Here is a 17,402-nt window from a genome sequence, read left to right on the forward strand (position 1 = left end):
CCGCAGCTGAAATCAACCGCTTCTGTAGAAACTCGCCAATCAGACCGCGTAACCAAGATGAATTTTGGGCAGTTTATCCTATTTTTAGTATTGTGATTTCTGAGCTGAGCCCTCTGCGCGGTGTCTCAGATGGTGGCATTCCAGTGGTCATGTTGGCCTCGACCGAAACCATCAAGCCCTCGGGTGTCACTTCCCCAATCCGGGGCTTTCGATGTATATATATATACCAGTTTCTCCTGGCACATTTCGCGAGGGGCCACGGAGCAAATTTGTCAACTTTTCCCGTTTTCATCACGTTTGGTTTCCAACACAGGGACACAATTCGACTTCACCTCGTCTCACGACAACAAAGCCAACATGTCTCTCATGATACGCATCCCCAGTCGGAATACCAACCGTCGCCCAGCAGAATGCTCCAAGGAAGATTATTACGAATGCCATGAGCAGGACAGCTGGCAGCCGCACCGGGACGGGATCTATGTGGCGGAGCGTCGCTGCGCTTCACTTTGCCAGTCCACCAGCACAGCGAGCCACGGCGTCTCCTTACGGCAGCGGCTGCAGGCTTTGACGCGCCAACTACGGAGGCGTTCCCAGTCGTTGCTGCCGCGTCGAAAGTCCGGTAGTTCTAGTCCGCTACAAAAGAGCGCCAGCCGCTTGTCCGTGCTGACGAGCTTCTCCAAATTCGCCAGCACACTCCGATAAAGCACGAGTCAGCATGGCATGCGCCTTATGTTGGCCAAGTTGCTCCTGAATCACCTTGGCCTACAATGTCGACGTCACTAGCACATGGCAGAAACAAGCCGCTACCAAATGTTCGCGCAAAAGCGGTGGCAAGGAAAGGGTCCGGCGCCAAAGCGATTCGAAAATGGCCGGCTAAGAGCGGAACACTTTTGAGGCTTCGAACCGCGCTAGTATGCGCCGATTTCTAGTTAGCCACACGTGTTCCTGCAGATCGCATGAGGACAGAGGTGGCGCGACTGGCTCTGTCACATGCTGAGAATGTGTCAGATGAGTGCACAGAGCTAGTCAGTGTGATGAAGCCACAACACCAGATTGATCTACATACTCGAAAAATCTGTGTCAATGCCATTTGCGATGGAAACTACCTGCGTGCTTGGTCCCTGTCCGGGCCCGTGATGCGAGTTGACGGGCGGCGAGTCTCTCAAAGTTGGACGTTTTGTGACTAGAAAAAGAAATTATGTACAGACATACATTCAGCGCAAAATGTTGAGCTGATGGGATTTAATTGAACCCGTGCGCTAAATTCCTTATCCCTGTCCAAATGATCCACGATGGAGGCGTGTCGGCTACATGCCCCTGGACGAGTCACTACCTGTGCAAAGGAGAGTCAGTACAGCAAAGGCGAGTCACTGCAGCAAAGGAATCAAGAGCGAGAAGATCCGACTCGGTCGCCGCCGGATCATTCATGACACAATTCAACTAGTTCATCTGTACTGTCCAGTAGGATTCCATTCCTGGACAAGGACCTGCCACACGCTTACATGTGAACTTGTCACACACCACTTACTTGTTGCATGACGAGTGCGGCTTCCGATAGGGATACGCCACAATTCTTTATTTTAGCACAGGGCAAAATAATAAGGCAGCCGGTTTTGGCTGTCCTTGCCCAGAGTATCCATTCCCACGACGGGTGTTGAATGCCCACGGGTGAAGACGGCGGCTCGGTTACAAAACCTGGTGATGGAAACAGGCGGAACAAGCAACTGCGTCACTAACTAGTTTTGCTCAAATTTCACAACGGTGCTAACTAACTATCAGTTATCAACGGATTGCGGCTCAGCGGGTGGCCCCGCCAGCGGCCATTGCGCTATTCGTTGCTCATCGTGGCTTGCATGGGCTTGCCTGATAACCGAGACTTGCGATAGCAACGAGGAAAAAGAAAGCAACGACAACACGACTGTAGCCTGAGAGAACCACTAGTTGTTTTGTTCTGTTGACTCGAGAGAAATCAAAGCGCCCGTTCCATAGCCGCCGTTGGAAAAAGTCAGACAGCTGCACGGTGTATGAGCACATGATACGAATACGTTTCTGACAGAATGAAACTCATGACCCACCATCGTTCCCAGAGGAGATGGCTGAAAGAGGCAAAAGACAAGGCTGCCCTAGTTATCGCGCTAAGTGGTAAAGAGAGGACATTCTCTGGCATGTGATGGCCCGTCATGGGCTGGGTGCCTGGACACACCATTAGAGAGCGCGGGCCTGGCCTCGTGCAGCCCCCGGTCTCCAAGCCGTAATCACACAATGAACCGGGACGGGGACGGCGGCATGACCACTGCTCCGAAGCACTGGGCCGTGTAATAACAGAATCGGAATATATAGCCCAGTCGACCCGCCCTCGTCATATCACAGGCCTCGTTAGATTTTCCTCTTTCTTATTATTCAATTATACAGAGTCTCGTCATTCTATCACATCACTTACACTGCTGCTGCTTCCTTTTGCGCCCCATCCAAATCCACCAGCTCGCACCATGTCTCTCGCCCGCATACTGCTCGCCTCTGGCGCGCTGGCCCGTCTCGCCTCGGCCATTGACCTCACCGATCCGCTCGACGGCTGCCCCCCGGCGGCACGTTCCATTGCCACGCACGAGAGCGTCTTCAACTCGACGGGCGAGACCTCGTTCCGCCTCTCCAACCAGTCGTCGTCGTCGTCGGCGGACTGGTACCTGGCGCTCGCCTTCCGCGACGAGCGCGCGCAAAACGCCCTTTACGGGCTCAGCCCGAACCGGCAGACGCTCGGCGTCATCGTCAGCGTGCCGGAGAGCGTGCCCGGCAGCGCGGCCGGCGCGCACACGGGCCTCTGCGTCTACCGCCTCGAGCAGCAGGACGCGGCGGCCAACGCGCAGGCCTCATGCGCTGGCGTCCTGAGCGCGGCGTGCATCGCGGCGCTCGAGAGCGTGCCGGCCGCGAGTGACGGCTCCTGCCCCGTGCCGGACGTCTCGGGCGCGTGCGGCGGTGCCAAGGTTGTTGGGTGTACGTCGCTAGCCGCCATTGAAAACATAATATATATAAAAAATTGAAGCTTGGCTAACACGGCAGGATAGCCACCACGACGCCGCTCGTCTTCAACAACACGCTGTGCTCTACAAACGCCACCATCCCCGACTCCGACGCCATCCCCGACGGCTACCAGAGCTACGTCACGTTTGCGTCGGGTGAGCTCAACAGGACCGACGACAGCCGGACCTCGTACACCGTGTACAACGAGCACATCCAGCGGCCCGCGCCCATCCTCATCACCGCACGGTTCGGCGCCGGCCAGGCCAACGCCACCACCCAGGCCAAGCTGTTTTGCCTCGCGCCGAGCAAAGTCCTCCAGGGCAGCCGCGGTGCCGTCGTGAGTACCGGCGGCGCCGCCGGCACCGCAGCCCTCGCCAAGCCGGTGCTGTTGGTCAGCCTGCTGGCGAGCATCCTGGCCATGGCTCTGTAACAAAACATGTACCAGCGCGGTTTCTTGTGATTTACGGCGAAAAGGAGTTTTTTGAGAGGCGGTTTCATTTATACCATGCTACGATACCATGAGACCATTTTTGTATTTGCTTATTTAGACCAACCCTACACATGAAGCATAATGACACAAATAGAATTTTATAGAGTACAAGACTAGAGTCATCATGGTCGTGTGAGCGTCGATTATTGCAAAATTTAATCGAATTCACACTGAACAAGGGCGATTGCCTCGGTAATCCTTCAGTGCATTACTACGCTCTGGAACAACGACTTTGTATGGGCCGGAAGATGACAAAATCGGACGAAACGCCAAACAAGATTCAGGGCCAACTAACAAATAATTTGGCATGTGATGCTGTCGTATGTAGCCCCAGCGCACACACAAGGCAGAACAGCGGGCTTGGAGACGTAGGTTGCATCAAAGTTTTTTTCGATTTTCGATTTTTCCCATCAGCAGATCATTACTGCCGGGTTACCGGTATTGCAGGGGTCCGTAGCGGGCGTGCATGCTACAACCAGTGGCCGTCTCCTGTTGGGCGATACCCGAGGCCACCACGATGCGGCACTGGAAAGGGGCAATGGTAACGGTCACTACAAGCAGTCCGCGCCGACGGATTTTTTTTTTATCATTCTTTCTTAGGGACTGGATCCGCCAAGACGTTGAGTGGCCGTTGCTGCGACTCTTTTTGGCGCCCGGTGCCGGTGTGTCGACCGGGGACGGGGAACGGAGACACGGCCATCGTCCGATTCTCAGCTCCAACAGGCAGAGCCACAAAATGCAGCAAACGGCTTAAACCAGCTTGCGCAGAGTGGCCGGGGTGTGTTCCGTGCTGATTCGGAGAGGCCCTGCTGAAATGAATCTGGCCCTACTGGTGTGAACCACGCCACACAATAGCCCTATGTCAATACCTTACCCTGGGGCTTATGGTGACTACAGGGGGCATAACCGGCCAACAAACTCATCTTGGCAATGTGTATTAATTGATTTGATCTTGAATAATTCATCTTGGCAATGTGTATTAATTGATTTGATCTTGAATAATTCATCTTGATGAATGCGTATTATTTGATTAATCTGATCAACTTATTTGATTTCCAGCTCGTCTTCCACATCCGGATTCACCACGCGCAGCACCTGGTTCGAGTGCACCGACGCATCCTCCAGACTCCCGATGCTATTGCGGTACACATTCTGTTTCTGCCCAAACGCGCCCATCCGCGAGTCTTCCGACGCGCTCGTGTTGTCTCTGCGAATCATCGTCGTCGATCCGGCCGCCCCAAAGAAGCTCACCTCGCCCGCCACCTCCTCGCCCCGGTCCTTGCTGCTGCCGCCGCCCCGGTACTTGTTGCGCCGCCACAGCATAAAGGCAATCAGACCCATGAAGACGCCCGCCGCCGACCCGCCGACCGCGATGCCGGCAATGGTGCCCTGCTTCAGGCCGCCCGCGCCCGCGCCCGCGCCGCTGTTGCCCTGAGGTGGTACGGCGCCCGCGGCCGTGGTGCTGTTGGAGGCCGCGGCCGTGATGACCGCGAGGGACCCCGTCACGGTGACGGTGCGGAGGGTGGCGGGTTTATCCTCTACAGAAGATGCGACGGCCTGGACAGTTTTGATGATTGTTTTGGAGCCTTGTTCGTTGGTCTGTTGTGGCTCGTTAGACTGCTGTACGAGGCATTATCACCGAACGGAGCATGACATACCTGAGTGATTGTGATGATTTGAGGTGGAGCTGGCGGTTGCTCTGAGCTTGATGACTGAGGGCTGGGTGGTTGTGATGAGGGTGGATTTTGTTGTTGCTGTTGTTGCTGTTGTTGTGATGAGGGTGCTTGCTGTGAGGATGGTGCTTGCTGTGATGATGGTGCCTGCTGTGATGATGGTGCCTGCTGTGATGGTGGCGCTTGTTGTGATGCCGGCGCTTGCTGTGATGCTGGCGCTTGCTGTGATGCTGGCGCTTGCTGTGATGATGAGGATGGAGGTGATGACGCCGGCGCGGCCTCAACTTTGCGCTTGTCCAGCAACACGTAGTTGTACAGGCCGTCGCCGCCGCACATTTCCGAGGGATATCCCGGACAGGGCGTGTCGCAGCCGCTATTGTCCACCGTCGAGCTGGGCGCCACGTTGCTGCACCAGCACTCTTCAAACTGCACCACGGCGTATGCCGACTGCCCCTTGCAGATGTTGACGCAGGCTGATTTTGTCTGATAGATGTTTGTGTCTGTCCATTCAAAAACCCCATGTTAGTCCAGGTTTCCCCCCCCCAAAAAAGCATTTGGTCCATTTGTTACGCACTTGCTCCAGAAGAGGCCGTATTCGACGACGAGCACACCGTCGTCGACTGTGCTGCCGTCTCCAGCACCAGCAGCGGCAGAAGCCACGTCCGGTATACCCTGCGGACCATGACGGTTTTGAAAAGCCAGACCAGGGCTGGTTATAATTATAAAGAATAAAAAAATTATGCAGCGCCTTTCCGATGGCTACGACAAGAGATGATGCTCTCAAAAAAGAAAACCCCGAAAAATAATAATAATAAAAATTTCACATCCTCGGGGGACGGTATCTTGGGCGGGAAGCTCAAGATAACTAAAAAGGAGAGGGAAAAAAAACCTCTCACACCAACTCTCTAGCCCCGATTGCAACACCGTAAAACCATAGCTAGCTGAACTGGTGCAAAGACCAAGTGGGCAGACTAGACCCTAAGGGTGGCCATTATAAGGTTTGTCGAACGATCCTTTTGCGGACGGATGGAGCAAAGCTTCACGAGCAAAGAGCCTACTGTGTACTGGGAATGATGGGAAATGGATAGGGATGGTCGGCTTGGGGGACGATCCCACCGCGCGCAGTCGTTCGATCGGCATGGACTGTGCACTCGAACCGGTAGGGCGGAGCGAATGTCTCGTACCGGCTTCCGACATGCACGAACGCGGAACGAAGATGTGCAATCGGTCGTGGAAAGGGAACTCGTGGCGGGAAGATGGGAAGCTTGTGTCGATTGCATATGATTCGCTGCGGCATTGCCGTTCTGGCCATGACGTGCCAATATTTCCATCATCATATATACCAATAAGCTTTTTTTCTTCTCCTTCACAAAGCCTACACCTTGAATGATGTGACCTCATGGAGGAAGCCACTAGCCGCCCGTGGTCTTCTTTCTGTGCGGGTTATGTTCTTCGAGAGACGAGAGATAGAGGCCAAGAAATTGGTTGTTCTTGTTCCCCCATAGTCCTCTAGTTGCTGAAGCAATGGGCGCTTTTTCGGCTTGTTCATCTGACCTTTGCCCAACCTGCGCCATCTCGGAGCAAAAGCAACTGGCCTGGTTGGCTTGGCGTCGACGAACCAAACTCGCTGTCCCCGACAACTCGACAAAGTGCAGCAAGTAGGGAAGCCCTCGCAATATGGGCCAATCAATGTCTGGGCATGTCATTGAAGCCACCAGAGGCGCTTTTTTTCTTCTCATCGATTGTCACTACGTGTGGCCAGTGGCAGCGCCCCGAGCCTTAGATAGATAACCCCAAGCCACGGCTCGCCGGATTAGGCCATGGACTAGTTGCGGTTGTCGACTTGGGATGGAAAAGTCTCCGGCACAGAGGAAGCCATCTATCGGATATTGCGAACTTTTGATTGAACAAAGAAGGCCGGCAATGACGTCAAGTTCGGCCGATAGTTGTCGCGTGGGGAAGGCGGGAGACCATGTACAAAAACGAAACGAGTCTTTGGCAGGAGATGAACTTGTGTTTGTCAATGTCGTTCCTCTTTTGCCATGGATACTTCAAAATGCCTTGTTGCAGGTCTTCTCTATCACTTCGAATATATAAAAAAATGGAAACGGGATTTTAGGAACTGTCTCAGGAGAAAGAAGGAGGAAATGCTAGTTGGCGCAGCAATCGCCGCCGTCGTTTGCGTGCAACGTCATACATACTTTGCCGGAAGCAAAAGCCGGGATGCGGTTGAGCCTTTATGCACCATGACAGTTGATCTCGCTCTCGTCCCGGACCACGCGTACCGATAGCGTCAGCTTGCCCCCACGAACAGGAGAAAATATGGCAACCAAATCGATGATGATGCTGGCCTGTCGGCGAAGGCGATTTCCTGCGCTGTATCCGTCGGCTGCCTGGAAACGGGCACTTGTCCGGAAACGTGCATAAGGGCGGCATATCCGTCCATGCCCCAGAAAAAGGACGGCACAAGAGGAATTGAGCTGCTAGAAGCAGTGGTAGGGATTTCTGACCCCCGGCTGGTCCCTTGTACGAATTTGGCAACTGTGGTAGCAGAGCTCCGATCGCATCCGTTGATGCTGAGACAGCAACATACCACCGAGGCAGCGCAACTGCAAGTCCAAAGCTGGAATTGCAAAGAGGCGACTTGTACGGCCTGCTTTGATGTAGGCGATCAATGGGCTGAAGCAGTGTAGTCAGACAACAAGGACCATCTTGTGATGATCAGTGCAGATAAATCATTATGGTTGTGGATGCACAGATTGTCGCCCAAACTGCTTTCAGCGCCACATCTCACAACGCCACACCAAAGTGGCGTCGCCCTTTACGCGTCACGTCGCGTCTCCCACCACCAAGACCTTTTAGCCAATCCCCATCTCGGCAATCATCTCGCCCGCCCTCGTTCAACCGTTGACCGCGGCCTGTTTTGTGAATCACGGCGCCCGAACTCTTCCACCTTGTTTCCCAGCATGCTGCGACAAGATATTCACCGCGTCGACCCCAAGCGGCGCACCGTCATCGATCCCCGGCGCAGGCAGTTCGCGGCCGCCCAGTACAAGGAGGCCGAGTACAAGTACCGCCTCAACTTTTACGCGGACCCCCCGACGGCGGACATAACTCTCGAGCAGTTTGAGCAATGGGCCATTGACCGACTTCGCGGTATGTCGTTTTCCCTTCTTCATCCACTGTCCGCGCGCGCGAGCGAAGCGAGGACCAAAGAAAGCTAACAAGGTGTGTGTGGCTGCAAGTCCTCGCCGAGCTCGAGGCGTGCTCGTTCCGCAACAAGTCGCCCGCCGAGACGGCCTTGCACATGAAGCCGATCCTCGAAAAATACCTGCCGCTCGACTCCAACTCGTCGTTGTCGACGCGGCTGGCCGCGCAGCGCCAAAAGGACCACTACAGCCACTTCATCCTGCGCCTGGCCTTTTCCTCCACCGACGACCTGCGGCGCCGCTTCGCCCGCGTCGAGACGGCCCTCTTCCGCATCCGCTTCGCCACCGACGACCTTGCCGACCGCGCCGCCTTTGTCGCCGACCTCGCCCTCGACTGGTGGCACCCCGTCTCCGACGACGAGCGCCGCCTGTACGCGGCTGAGCTCGCCGCCATGACGAGCACCGCGGCCGGCAGGAAAACAGGCGCGGCCGCCGAGGACGAGGGCTGGTTCCGCGTTGATTGGGAGCGCGTGCCCGAGCTGGTCGAGAGTCGCCGCGTGTTTCTCAAGGCCGGCAAGGCGTTTGTGCCGGTGCGCGAGCAGGCGAGCATGGTCGTGGCCGAGTTTTCCACACGCCTGGAGAAGCAGCTAACGGTATGTTTCCACCCCCCTCCACCGTACACTCTCTCCGTACAAGACGGCTGTAACTAAAACCCACCGGCAGCTCACGGCCCGCGCCCTCCCCCGGCTCGACGAGGACGACCGCCTCACGCCGATCCTCAACCACCTGTCCAAGAACTTCATCACGCCCGACGCCGCGTACATGTCGGGCTCGGGCGCGCCCGACGGGGCGACCATTTCGGCGGCGCGCATCGACGGCCTCGCGGCGCAGCACTTCCCCGCGTGCATGGCGCACCTGCACCGGTCGCTGCGGCGCGACGCGCACCTCAAGCACTACGGGCGGCTGCAGTACACGCTCTTCCTCAAGGGCATCGGGCTGTCCCTCGAGGAGGCGCTCGCGTTTTGGCGCGCCGGCTTCCACAAGGTCACCGACGACACGTTCAACAAGGAGTACCGGTACAACGTGCGCCACGCGTACGGCGACGTCGGCGGCGACTCGAACCGCCGCGGCGGCGGCTACAGCCCCTTTGGCTGCCAAAAGATCCTCACCGAGCACCCCCCCGGCGCCGGCGACGCCCACGGATGCCCCTACCGCCACTTTGACGCCGACAACCTGACGGCCCTCGTCCAGGCCATGGGTGTCGCCGATCGCGCCGTCCTCCAGGGCGTCAAGGAGGACAAGGACACGCAAAAGTACCACATGGCGTGCAACCGGTAAGACTATGCAGGTGTGCGTGAATGAAGGAATGAGACAAGATGCTGACGTTGTTGCGTATTAGCGTGTTTGAGCACCTGCACAAGCAGGAGATCAAAAAGGCCAAGGACGAGGGCATCATGACGTCGAATCAGCTCGAGACGATTGTGCACCCCAACGAGTACTTCAAGCGCAGCTACCTGCTCAAGAACCTGGGCAAGGAGCCGGATACCAAGATGGAGGGTTGACGTGTATACATTTGGCTCCAAGTCGTTTTGTGTTTTGACTCATCTTTGAACGGAGTTGTGGTGTTGGGCCTTTTTTGCATTTGTTTGGGGGGGGGGGGGGAATACGGGTCAATTTCGGCACGAGTGTGATGCATGATGAGCATGGCAGTGTTTTTAGAACCATTTACTTGATTGTATAATTTGAGAGCGGCGATTTGGGTCATGACTTGTCCTTGCTTTGCTTTCCCTTTGCTGACTTTGCTGAGACTGTGATGAGCGGCAGAACTACGTCCTTGACGGGGCTACGGTAGAGAACCTCGACATGATTGACGACAAGGTAGGTATGCAGAAGCCTCTGCTGAAATAGATGCCATAATCACAACTACATGGATTTTGAATAGCCAGCATCAACCAATATACCCCTTGATCCAGGCTACAAACAAGGCTCCCATGTAGATTCTCAGTCGCGCCGAGTCGCGCTCTATATTCCTTCCATCAAGCACGGGCCGTGAAACAACGAGCCTCGGATTTCATTTTCTGCATCATTTACATGCCAAACTCCGGAAACGGCAGCCAGTCAAAATTATTCATGTCCTGCCACGAGAGCCCGCCAAACGACGGCTCAAACGCGTTGCCCGGCTGGTTGAGCACGTGCGTGATCTGGTCGCCCGACATGGCCGAAAACTGCAGCGTCTCGGGCCACAGCATCGGCTGCTGCCCGGCGGCCATCTGGTGCGCGTGGTGCTGGTGCTGCGGCAGCGGGTGCATGAGGTCCGGCGCGGGCATGCCGACAGGTGACGGCAGGGGGGCGGACGTCGTCGCGGCGGCCGGATTCAGTGCGTACACAGGCGGCGGCGGCAGCGGCGGCGGCGGCGGCACGCTCGCCACTACCGCCGCTGCTGCTCCCTTTTTCGTGGAGCCGGCGGCCTTGCGGACAATCTGGCGGAGGTACTTGCCGTAGAGGACGGAGAGGCCGTGGCGGTGCGGGGTGATGGTGCCGAGGCGCTCGAGCACGCCGGCGGCCTCGACAATGAGCTCGCGGATGCTCGGGGCGAGCGCGGAGCGGTCCGTCGTGTACGCGCTGAGCGTGAGGGCGAAGCACGCGGCGAAGCAGATCATGATGGTCGTGTTGTTGGGCATGGACTGCAGCAGCGACTCGCCCTGGATGGCGGCGCGCATGACGTTGAGCGCCGACGACAGGCCGGCGGTGCGGAAGAAGCGCCGGACCTCGATCGGCGCTGTCGGGTGGTTGATGACGCCGCCGTAGGTGGACAGCCGCGTGTGGCTGACGAGGATCTCGACGTACGGGGGCAGTCGGCGATCTGGAAGTGTCAGTTCAAAGGGATCTTTGCTATTGTGCCGTTTTGGTAGGTTGGGGAGTTGCGTACCAGGGCCCACGCCAATGGACAAGTCCCATTTCGAGTGCCACTGCGCGAAAAAGCGTTCGATGGCGTCTTGGATTCTACATAAAGTTGGTAAATGTCTCTCTCGCGTTTCTTCGTACTTGGTTACATACGATCGCGCTATTAAGGAACCATCGCTGCTGGCGTGCTGCGAGCCGTCACAAAGCGAACGGACGTTGTTGAAGAGCACATCCTTGACGCAGTTAGCTACCGCGGAACAGAGGAAGAGTCAGTTTCAGTCTCACCAGGTCTCTGCGCATCACAGCCATGGACACTGCATGTCCGTCTTGAGACGCGGCAATGGTGGATTTGTGCCAGTCGTCGCAATCTTTAATCAGCCGCGTGACGGGAACCATAAACGGCCGCCCCCTCGCCAGTCCCATCCTGCACCAGCATTAGCCACAGCACCAGCACGACCGTATCCAAAACCCAAAAAGACTTACCCTCGCTCCACCACATAGAGCGAGATCCAGCAGCGCTCGCGCGAGCGCAGCAAAATCATGCCCCGTTCGGACCAGGGTTCCACGCCCTCGTAGCCGTCAATCTCGAGCGCGGTGCCCGTGTCGAGGCACTCGCCGCGGGCCATGGTCAGGCCGGCGCCCGAGTCGAGCACGCCGCGGGCCACGAGCGTCTTGTGCATCAGCAGGTCAATGGCAATCGTGGCCGCCATGGAGATGTACCAGCACGTCTCGTCGTCGGTGCTGCGCTGGCCGGGGAAGATCCAGGGGATGTTGACGACAAACGCGAGCACAATCTCGACGGAGCGGTGGCGGCGGGTGATGACGCGCTGCGCGAGCGTCTTGACGTGGTTGGACAGCCGCTTCGACAGGCTGCCGGCCGTGGGCACGAAGAGCGCCGCGCACGCCATGAGCGTCGTCGTCAGGAAGGCCGAGCGCGTCCGGGTAAAGGAGACGGTGTAGAGGTCCGGGTCCAGACCCCAGCGCGTGTGGGCGAGTTTCTCGTGGAAGCTGTCATGGCCTGGGTGTTAGGACGTGGGTGAGGCGAGTAGCGGCGCAGGAACAGGGGGAGGGGGGGACGCACAATGTGAAGAGCATCTCGGCCTCGTCTTCTTCGACGAGGCCGAGGGAGATGGGGTCAATATCATCCCCGACGTCCAGATCGGAGCGCGTAATGGAAAAGAAGTCGTTGAGCTTGGCGTGCTCGGAGGCGCTGTTATCGCTGGCGGCAGCTGCGTCTTGCCTCGTCTTGGGCGGCACTCTCTTGCCACGCTCCTCGGCCGACGGCGTAAAGTACGAGGCCCTCGCCAGCAGCTGCAGCGGATTCTCCGCACCGTCCACCGCGAGGCTCTCCCCCGGCGGGCGGCGGTAGCCCGCGGCCGGGTCCGGCTCCGGCTCTTGCGCGCTGGCGCTGGCGCTCATGCTAGCTCCGTGGCGACTGCTCGCGCCGGCGGCCGTGCCCGACACAGCATCGTCGTCCTCGTCGTCCTCATCGGCATGCGCCTCCTCGTCGTCCTCGTCCTCACCGTCACTCATCGAGTCATCCTCGTCACCGGCAGCCGTACGCTGCGACTCGTTGCTGGGCGAGATCTCGGACCTGCCGTCCGCCTCTGCCTCGTGCAGAATGTCGCGCAGCCGGGCGAGCACCGCCGCGTCGGCCTTGCTGCCGTGGCCGCCCTTGCCGGCGCGGCGTGCCGCCTGGTGCACCTGGTAGATGGCCTTGTCTATGCCCACTCTCTTACTATGTGACCGGTTAGCGTGATGGGAATGAGCGCGGTATGTATTTGCGGTTGCACGCTTTGGTCAACGCAGAACCCGGCGGCGGGCGTAGCTCACTTTTTGATGCCACGCTGACGGCCGGCGTGGTAGTCGGGCCTTACGCATTCGCTGTCGAGCTGGAGGCAGCGGCGGCAGCGGCCCTGGTCGGGCAGATACTCGCACTTGATCTTGCCCCGGCGGCACACGAGACAGGCGGCCTGTTTGAGGCCCGTCTTGGGCGATGACGCGCTTCCCATGGCGAATGCGCGCAAGCTCGTCTATCTATCCGCGTTGAAACGGGAAGTTGGGTGCCGAGAGATAGCGAGCCCGTTCCAAATCTCACACAGCGCGCGCTGCCGCTCTCGTCGCACTTCCGAATGTTGAGCGTTGGGCTGCGCCTCGCCGCAGGGGCATGCCCATCGCCAGCAGAGGACGGTATCAATGACGGGCGCAAAAGGAGACGAGTTTACAGTCTCCGGAGATGCGCAGAGGCCTGCACGCTGTGGCGTTGATGAATGCGCTGGGCCGTTGCTTTGGCTTGCCTTGTGTCGCTGACCAACAAACGGCTTGGTGTGAGGTTTTGCGTAGCGAGTTTGGCGGGCGGCTAGCCACTTACCCGAGGTGGTCCCCGGTCTGAGCTGCGACACCTACACGCATTATCATCCGCCGCCTACGCTGGCCAGGACTACAAAAAATGGCAGACTGTCATCACTTCTCTCCTTCTGCAAGTTCACGAATTTGCCTACCTCGTGTATGCTGGCGAAGCAAGCTCGTCCAAGCGCCACGGGTACCCCAGTCGCCCCAGTCGAGATGCAGGGTAAGCTCTCTCACTGGATATTGTAGGCCTACATCCGTTATCATTCGACAGGCCGCGCGCGAATGGGCTTTTTTGGCAGGCCTCGTCAACTCTCTCGTCGCAATCTAAAAGGTCTAGTAGGAACCAGATGCCATGGAGTCCCTGACTAGTTTAACCGGCCTGAAGCTTCCATCTGGACGCTTCCAGTAAGCTAGGCTGTTTCGAACCATACTATCTGTCCCTGCGGAAAGTAACCCAAAAGTATAAAGATTAACTCTCTGGCCAGTAGTTTGGAAGAAGCCATCGAGTCTACGATGTTGGGAGAGCACCGATGGTGTTTCGATATCGCACAACAGATCATCAGGCCATGCTATCAACACCATGTGCTGTACGGATCAGCCGTTGTTGGACGGGCGGCCAGAGATTGCGCCGCGCGCCACGCAGTCTGCCCTATCAAGGATATGGATGACGTACTCCAAGGTGTTCCTTTCCACGTTTTGCTCTACTTGTCTCCGGCCGCCGTACGCCGCCTGGTGTCTGCGTGATTAATTAGAGTTGGGTGTTGTCTGTTTCTCGGTGCCGCGACGCTGCTTCCGGAGGGGACGGCAGGAGAGCACCGGCCGCTCCGCAACCCCAGAATGCAGAACCCCGCCCATCGCCTATTGTATTACAACCACGCCATGAGCTTGCTCCGGCACGAGGAGAATGCCGAGAACTGGTGGGCTGTTGCGTAGACAACAAAGGTCTAGTGCGTACACACACACACACAGCAACAAACTCGACACAAAGGTCAAACGTGGCAGCAAATCTAGAACTTGGACCCTGGTGGTAACCTTGTGCCAAAAACAGCCAAGCCATCGGCCGTCGAGAAGGGGGTCTCGACCCGGATGAATCGGATTCTTGCGCGGTCTTCGCAGCGGGGGGCGGGCAGATTTCCTTCGCGGCGGCCACGGACAACACGGCCATTTAGTGAGGCCGGCGCCGAGATGGGGGGGCGCAGTTGCTGGGCCATCTGCACCGTTCTGTAGTTGTTGTTTGCCGACATCGTGAAGCACAAGGCGCAGCAGTAGTATTTTGCGTCCAGCATGTCACAGCGTCACGCGCCGCCAAGACCGCCTCGTCGGCGTCGTCGGCACCAGGCCAGCACCGTATACGTCGGGTTCTCGTCCGATTCAGCCCCAGCAACACGCGGTTTCGGCGAATTTCAAGTCGACGACGCCAGGGCTGAAGGAGCTGAAGAAGAAGCCGTGTCCGCAACAGGCCAGTTTACTTAAACAAGCAACGCGCTTTCCTCTCACGGCCTGGCCAGTCGGTGCCGAAGCTCTGGACCGCCCTTGGGCACCCCCCCTCCTTTGAGCTGTCAGAAACATGTTCGACCCGTCTAGCCCGCGCCGCCACTATCGTGGGCGCCGCCAAAACAGCCAGTAGGGGCCTCGACCATCGGACCTTTTTCGGGTGTTGGAAGAATGGCTCGCGAGATACGTACCTAGAGAGACGGCACATTCCCGGATTGGGGGGAAAGGAGGGGGGGGGGGGGGGGGACGCCGCGTTCTTTGCCACAGACAGCTCTAGACCGGCAGCGAGTAGCGCACCGATAACTATTCGGAGATTGGTCTCCCAAAATTCCATATCGTTGTCAAGTTCCTTCGTCTTTTCACGTCCTTATTGGTTCTAGAATGAAACGGGGGCACATGGATGCATCTTGACAAACCAGACGAAAGTTACCAGCGGCAATGTCCATTGAAGCGGGCACCCAATTGCGTGGCAATGTATCCGTATTATAGGTATTCTCATCTCTTTCGCGCCCAGCGCCATCAGGTCTAGAACACTGGATCCATCTCCGCGATCGCTCCGAGGGTTGTACCATTTCCTATTCTCTTAGTAGTTAGTTTAGTTCCTGCTCTGGACCATCAGGCACCGAGAATGGGAAGTGCGGCGCCCGCAACTAAAAAAAGCTTTTTTTTACCAAAAAGCCGTTTTCTTTGGTAGTTAGTTAGGTTCATGCACGAAAGGAATGTAGGTGAAACGCGCCACGCGCATCACTTGCGCAGGCCTTTGGCTAGTCAATACGTGGGATGGCTTCGTATCGAACAAAGCTGCGGGCAAAGCAAAGCATTGCCCATCCTCCTTCGTTTCTTTGCGAGTTTGGCGCTGCTTCGGGAGCGGAGCAGCATCAAGTCAAGCTCTAGATTCATGTAGCCAGCCCCCAGGCTTTTTTTTTTTGCCACAGGCGAGAGACACGCCCAACCCACAAATTGTACCCAAACGGGGTAATTGCAGGATGAGCAAAAAAGGGAGAGGCTATATCGCATGGAGTTATGACTATGACCAAGCCCAAGAGAGTGGAAAGGGGGGGTTCGCGTCGATCGTGGTAGGCGAGTCCCGCATAGATGCATATCCCGCAAAGGACGAACCCCCTTCTGGACGGTTGTGGATGCAAAAAGGACGAGTCGGCGCGCGCTGGGAGGCCTGTCATGGGAAACTGGCAGCTTTCCCATTGTTTGTTCCTTTGCCACATGCAACTAGGCGACAAGTTGAAACGAAGGCGGTGGGTGCTGCAGAAAATCACCCCGCCGCTGGCGGGCGCCACCGACGTTTCTGATACAGTGACGCGAATACTCGGGTTGATTATTGGTCCTCGTTGTGTAGATCGAAAACCAACGTGCTTCTGTTTATCAATACCGAATACACACTGCAAGATACAAAGGGGGAGGAGGGGCACCAAAAAAAAAAGGGTTCATGGCGGGGGTCAGGCCATGTTGCTTGGCGATAATGCGAGCCTAAATTGAAGGGGTCGTCAAGGGCACATGCTTGGTAACCCGCCCCTCTGGTGCTCATCTCAACCCGCAAAGGGAAAGAGTCGGGGCAAAGCAAAGCAAGCTGAAGATGTGCTGATGTGGTTGATCGAGTTGGCTAGTGCACTCTGTGGAAGGGTTGAATTGGAGCCACGGACCTAGCTGAATGGTGGAGAGGTTCGTCTGTGTTTGTGTAGCATCGCTCGTCGTCTGATGGTACGTTGGTTGTCCTTGCGGCCGTTGAACTTTCAAAGGTCAAGGTGGGATGTTGAACCACGTGGAGCTTGTGTCAAGGGAACGAGCAAAGGTAGGTACATAGGTAGTTGACATGATGTTGGCATGAAGCAACGAGACTCGTCGAATCTGTTGCACGGATGCTGTGCGGAGTACGTAAGCGTGTAGATCAGCACTTTTGTGAGTTTGAGAGCATCAACAACCCCCACAGGCGCGTAAGCCAGCATCTCCTTGTTTGGTTTCGACGGCATGATGTACATGATTTACATGATGTACACAGGGTCAAGGTTGACTCGTTTCGTCTCACCACTGATCCCTTCATTTGGTTGCTCTTCTTCCTCCAAAACGGAACGCTTACGGGCCTTCCGTTCCAAACTGGGCCAGCCATAGTCAAAACGGCAAGGTGGGTGGAGCATGTACGCGGCATGGTGTGACAGGAGAAAAAGGTGGGAGCTTTGGAGGAAGTCGCCGATGCGGCTAGGCCCATTTGGGGGCCCACCCCTCCGTTTGTTGCTGTTCGAGCAAGTCTTTGGAGGAACAAGAGCCAAAATAACATTTCTAGGCGAGTCCGTTTTGGATCCGCGCTGT

The 17,402-nt window shown here is 57.0% G+C and overlaps 4 protein-coding genes across 4 annotated transcripts; 2 read left to right on the forward strand and 2 right to left on the reverse strand.

Moving 5' to 3' along the window:
- Positions 1–2,489: 2,489 nt before the first annotated feature.
- On the forward strand, positions 2,490–3,448 carry CCM_09156 (uncharacterized protein; the record flags this gene model as incomplete). Its single annotated transcript, XM_006674290.1, has 2 exons — positions 2,490–2,991; positions 3,063–3,448. 2 exons carry the CDS (start codon positions 2,490–2,492, stop codon positions 3,446–3,448), a joined length of 888 nt encoding a protein of 295 aa, XP_006674353.1.
- A 1,104-nt stretch (positions 3,449–4,552) lies between these two features.
- CCM_09157 (Carbohydrate-binding WSC) lies at positions 4,553–6,493 on the reverse strand (the record flags this gene model as incomplete). The annotated part of the gene is made up of 5 exons (XM_006674291.1): positions 4,553–5,107; positions 5,148–5,421; positions 5,498–5,664; positions 5,752–5,890; positions 6,240–6,493. 5 exons carry the CDS (start codon positions 6,491–6,493, stop codon positions 4,553–4,555), a joined length of 1,389 nt encoding a protein of 462 aa, XP_006674354.1.
- Positions 6,494–8,147: 1,654 nt separating this feature from the next.
- On the forward strand, positions 8,148–9,892 carry CCM_09158 (DNA primase, large subunit; the record flags this gene model as incomplete). The annotated part of the gene is made up of 4 exons (XM_006674292.1): positions 8,148–8,337; positions 8,427–8,983; positions 9,054–9,664; positions 9,730–9,892. The coding sequence occupies 4 exons, from the start codon at positions 8,148–8,150 to the stop codon at positions 9,890–9,892; spliced, it is 1,521 nt and encodes a 506-aa protein (XP_006674355.1).
- A 525-nt stretch (positions 9,893–10,417) lies between these two features.
- CCM_09159 (Fungal transcriptional regulatory protein) lies at positions 10,418–14,751 on the reverse strand (the record flags this gene model as incomplete). The annotated part of the gene is made up of 9 exons (XM_006674293.1): positions 10,418–11,193; positions 11,260–11,333; positions 11,718–12,242; positions 12,316–12,972; positions 13,068–13,267; positions 13,606–13,636; positions 13,736–13,834; positions 14,260–14,322; positions 14,552–14,751. The coding sequence occupies 9 exons, from the start codon at positions 14,749–14,751 to the stop codon at positions 10,418–10,420; spliced, it is 2,625 nt and encodes an 874-aa protein (XP_006674356.1).
- Positions 14,752–17,402: the final 2,651 nt, after the last annotated feature.

Source organism: Cordyceps militaris (genome assembly GCF_000225605.1).
Source record: "Cordyceps militaris CM01 unplaced genomic scaffold CCM_S00008, whole genome shotgun sequence".
Classification (NCBI taxonomy): Eukaryota; Fungi; Ascomycota; class Sordariomycetes; order Hypocreales; family Cordycipitaceae; genus Cordyceps; species Cordyceps militaris.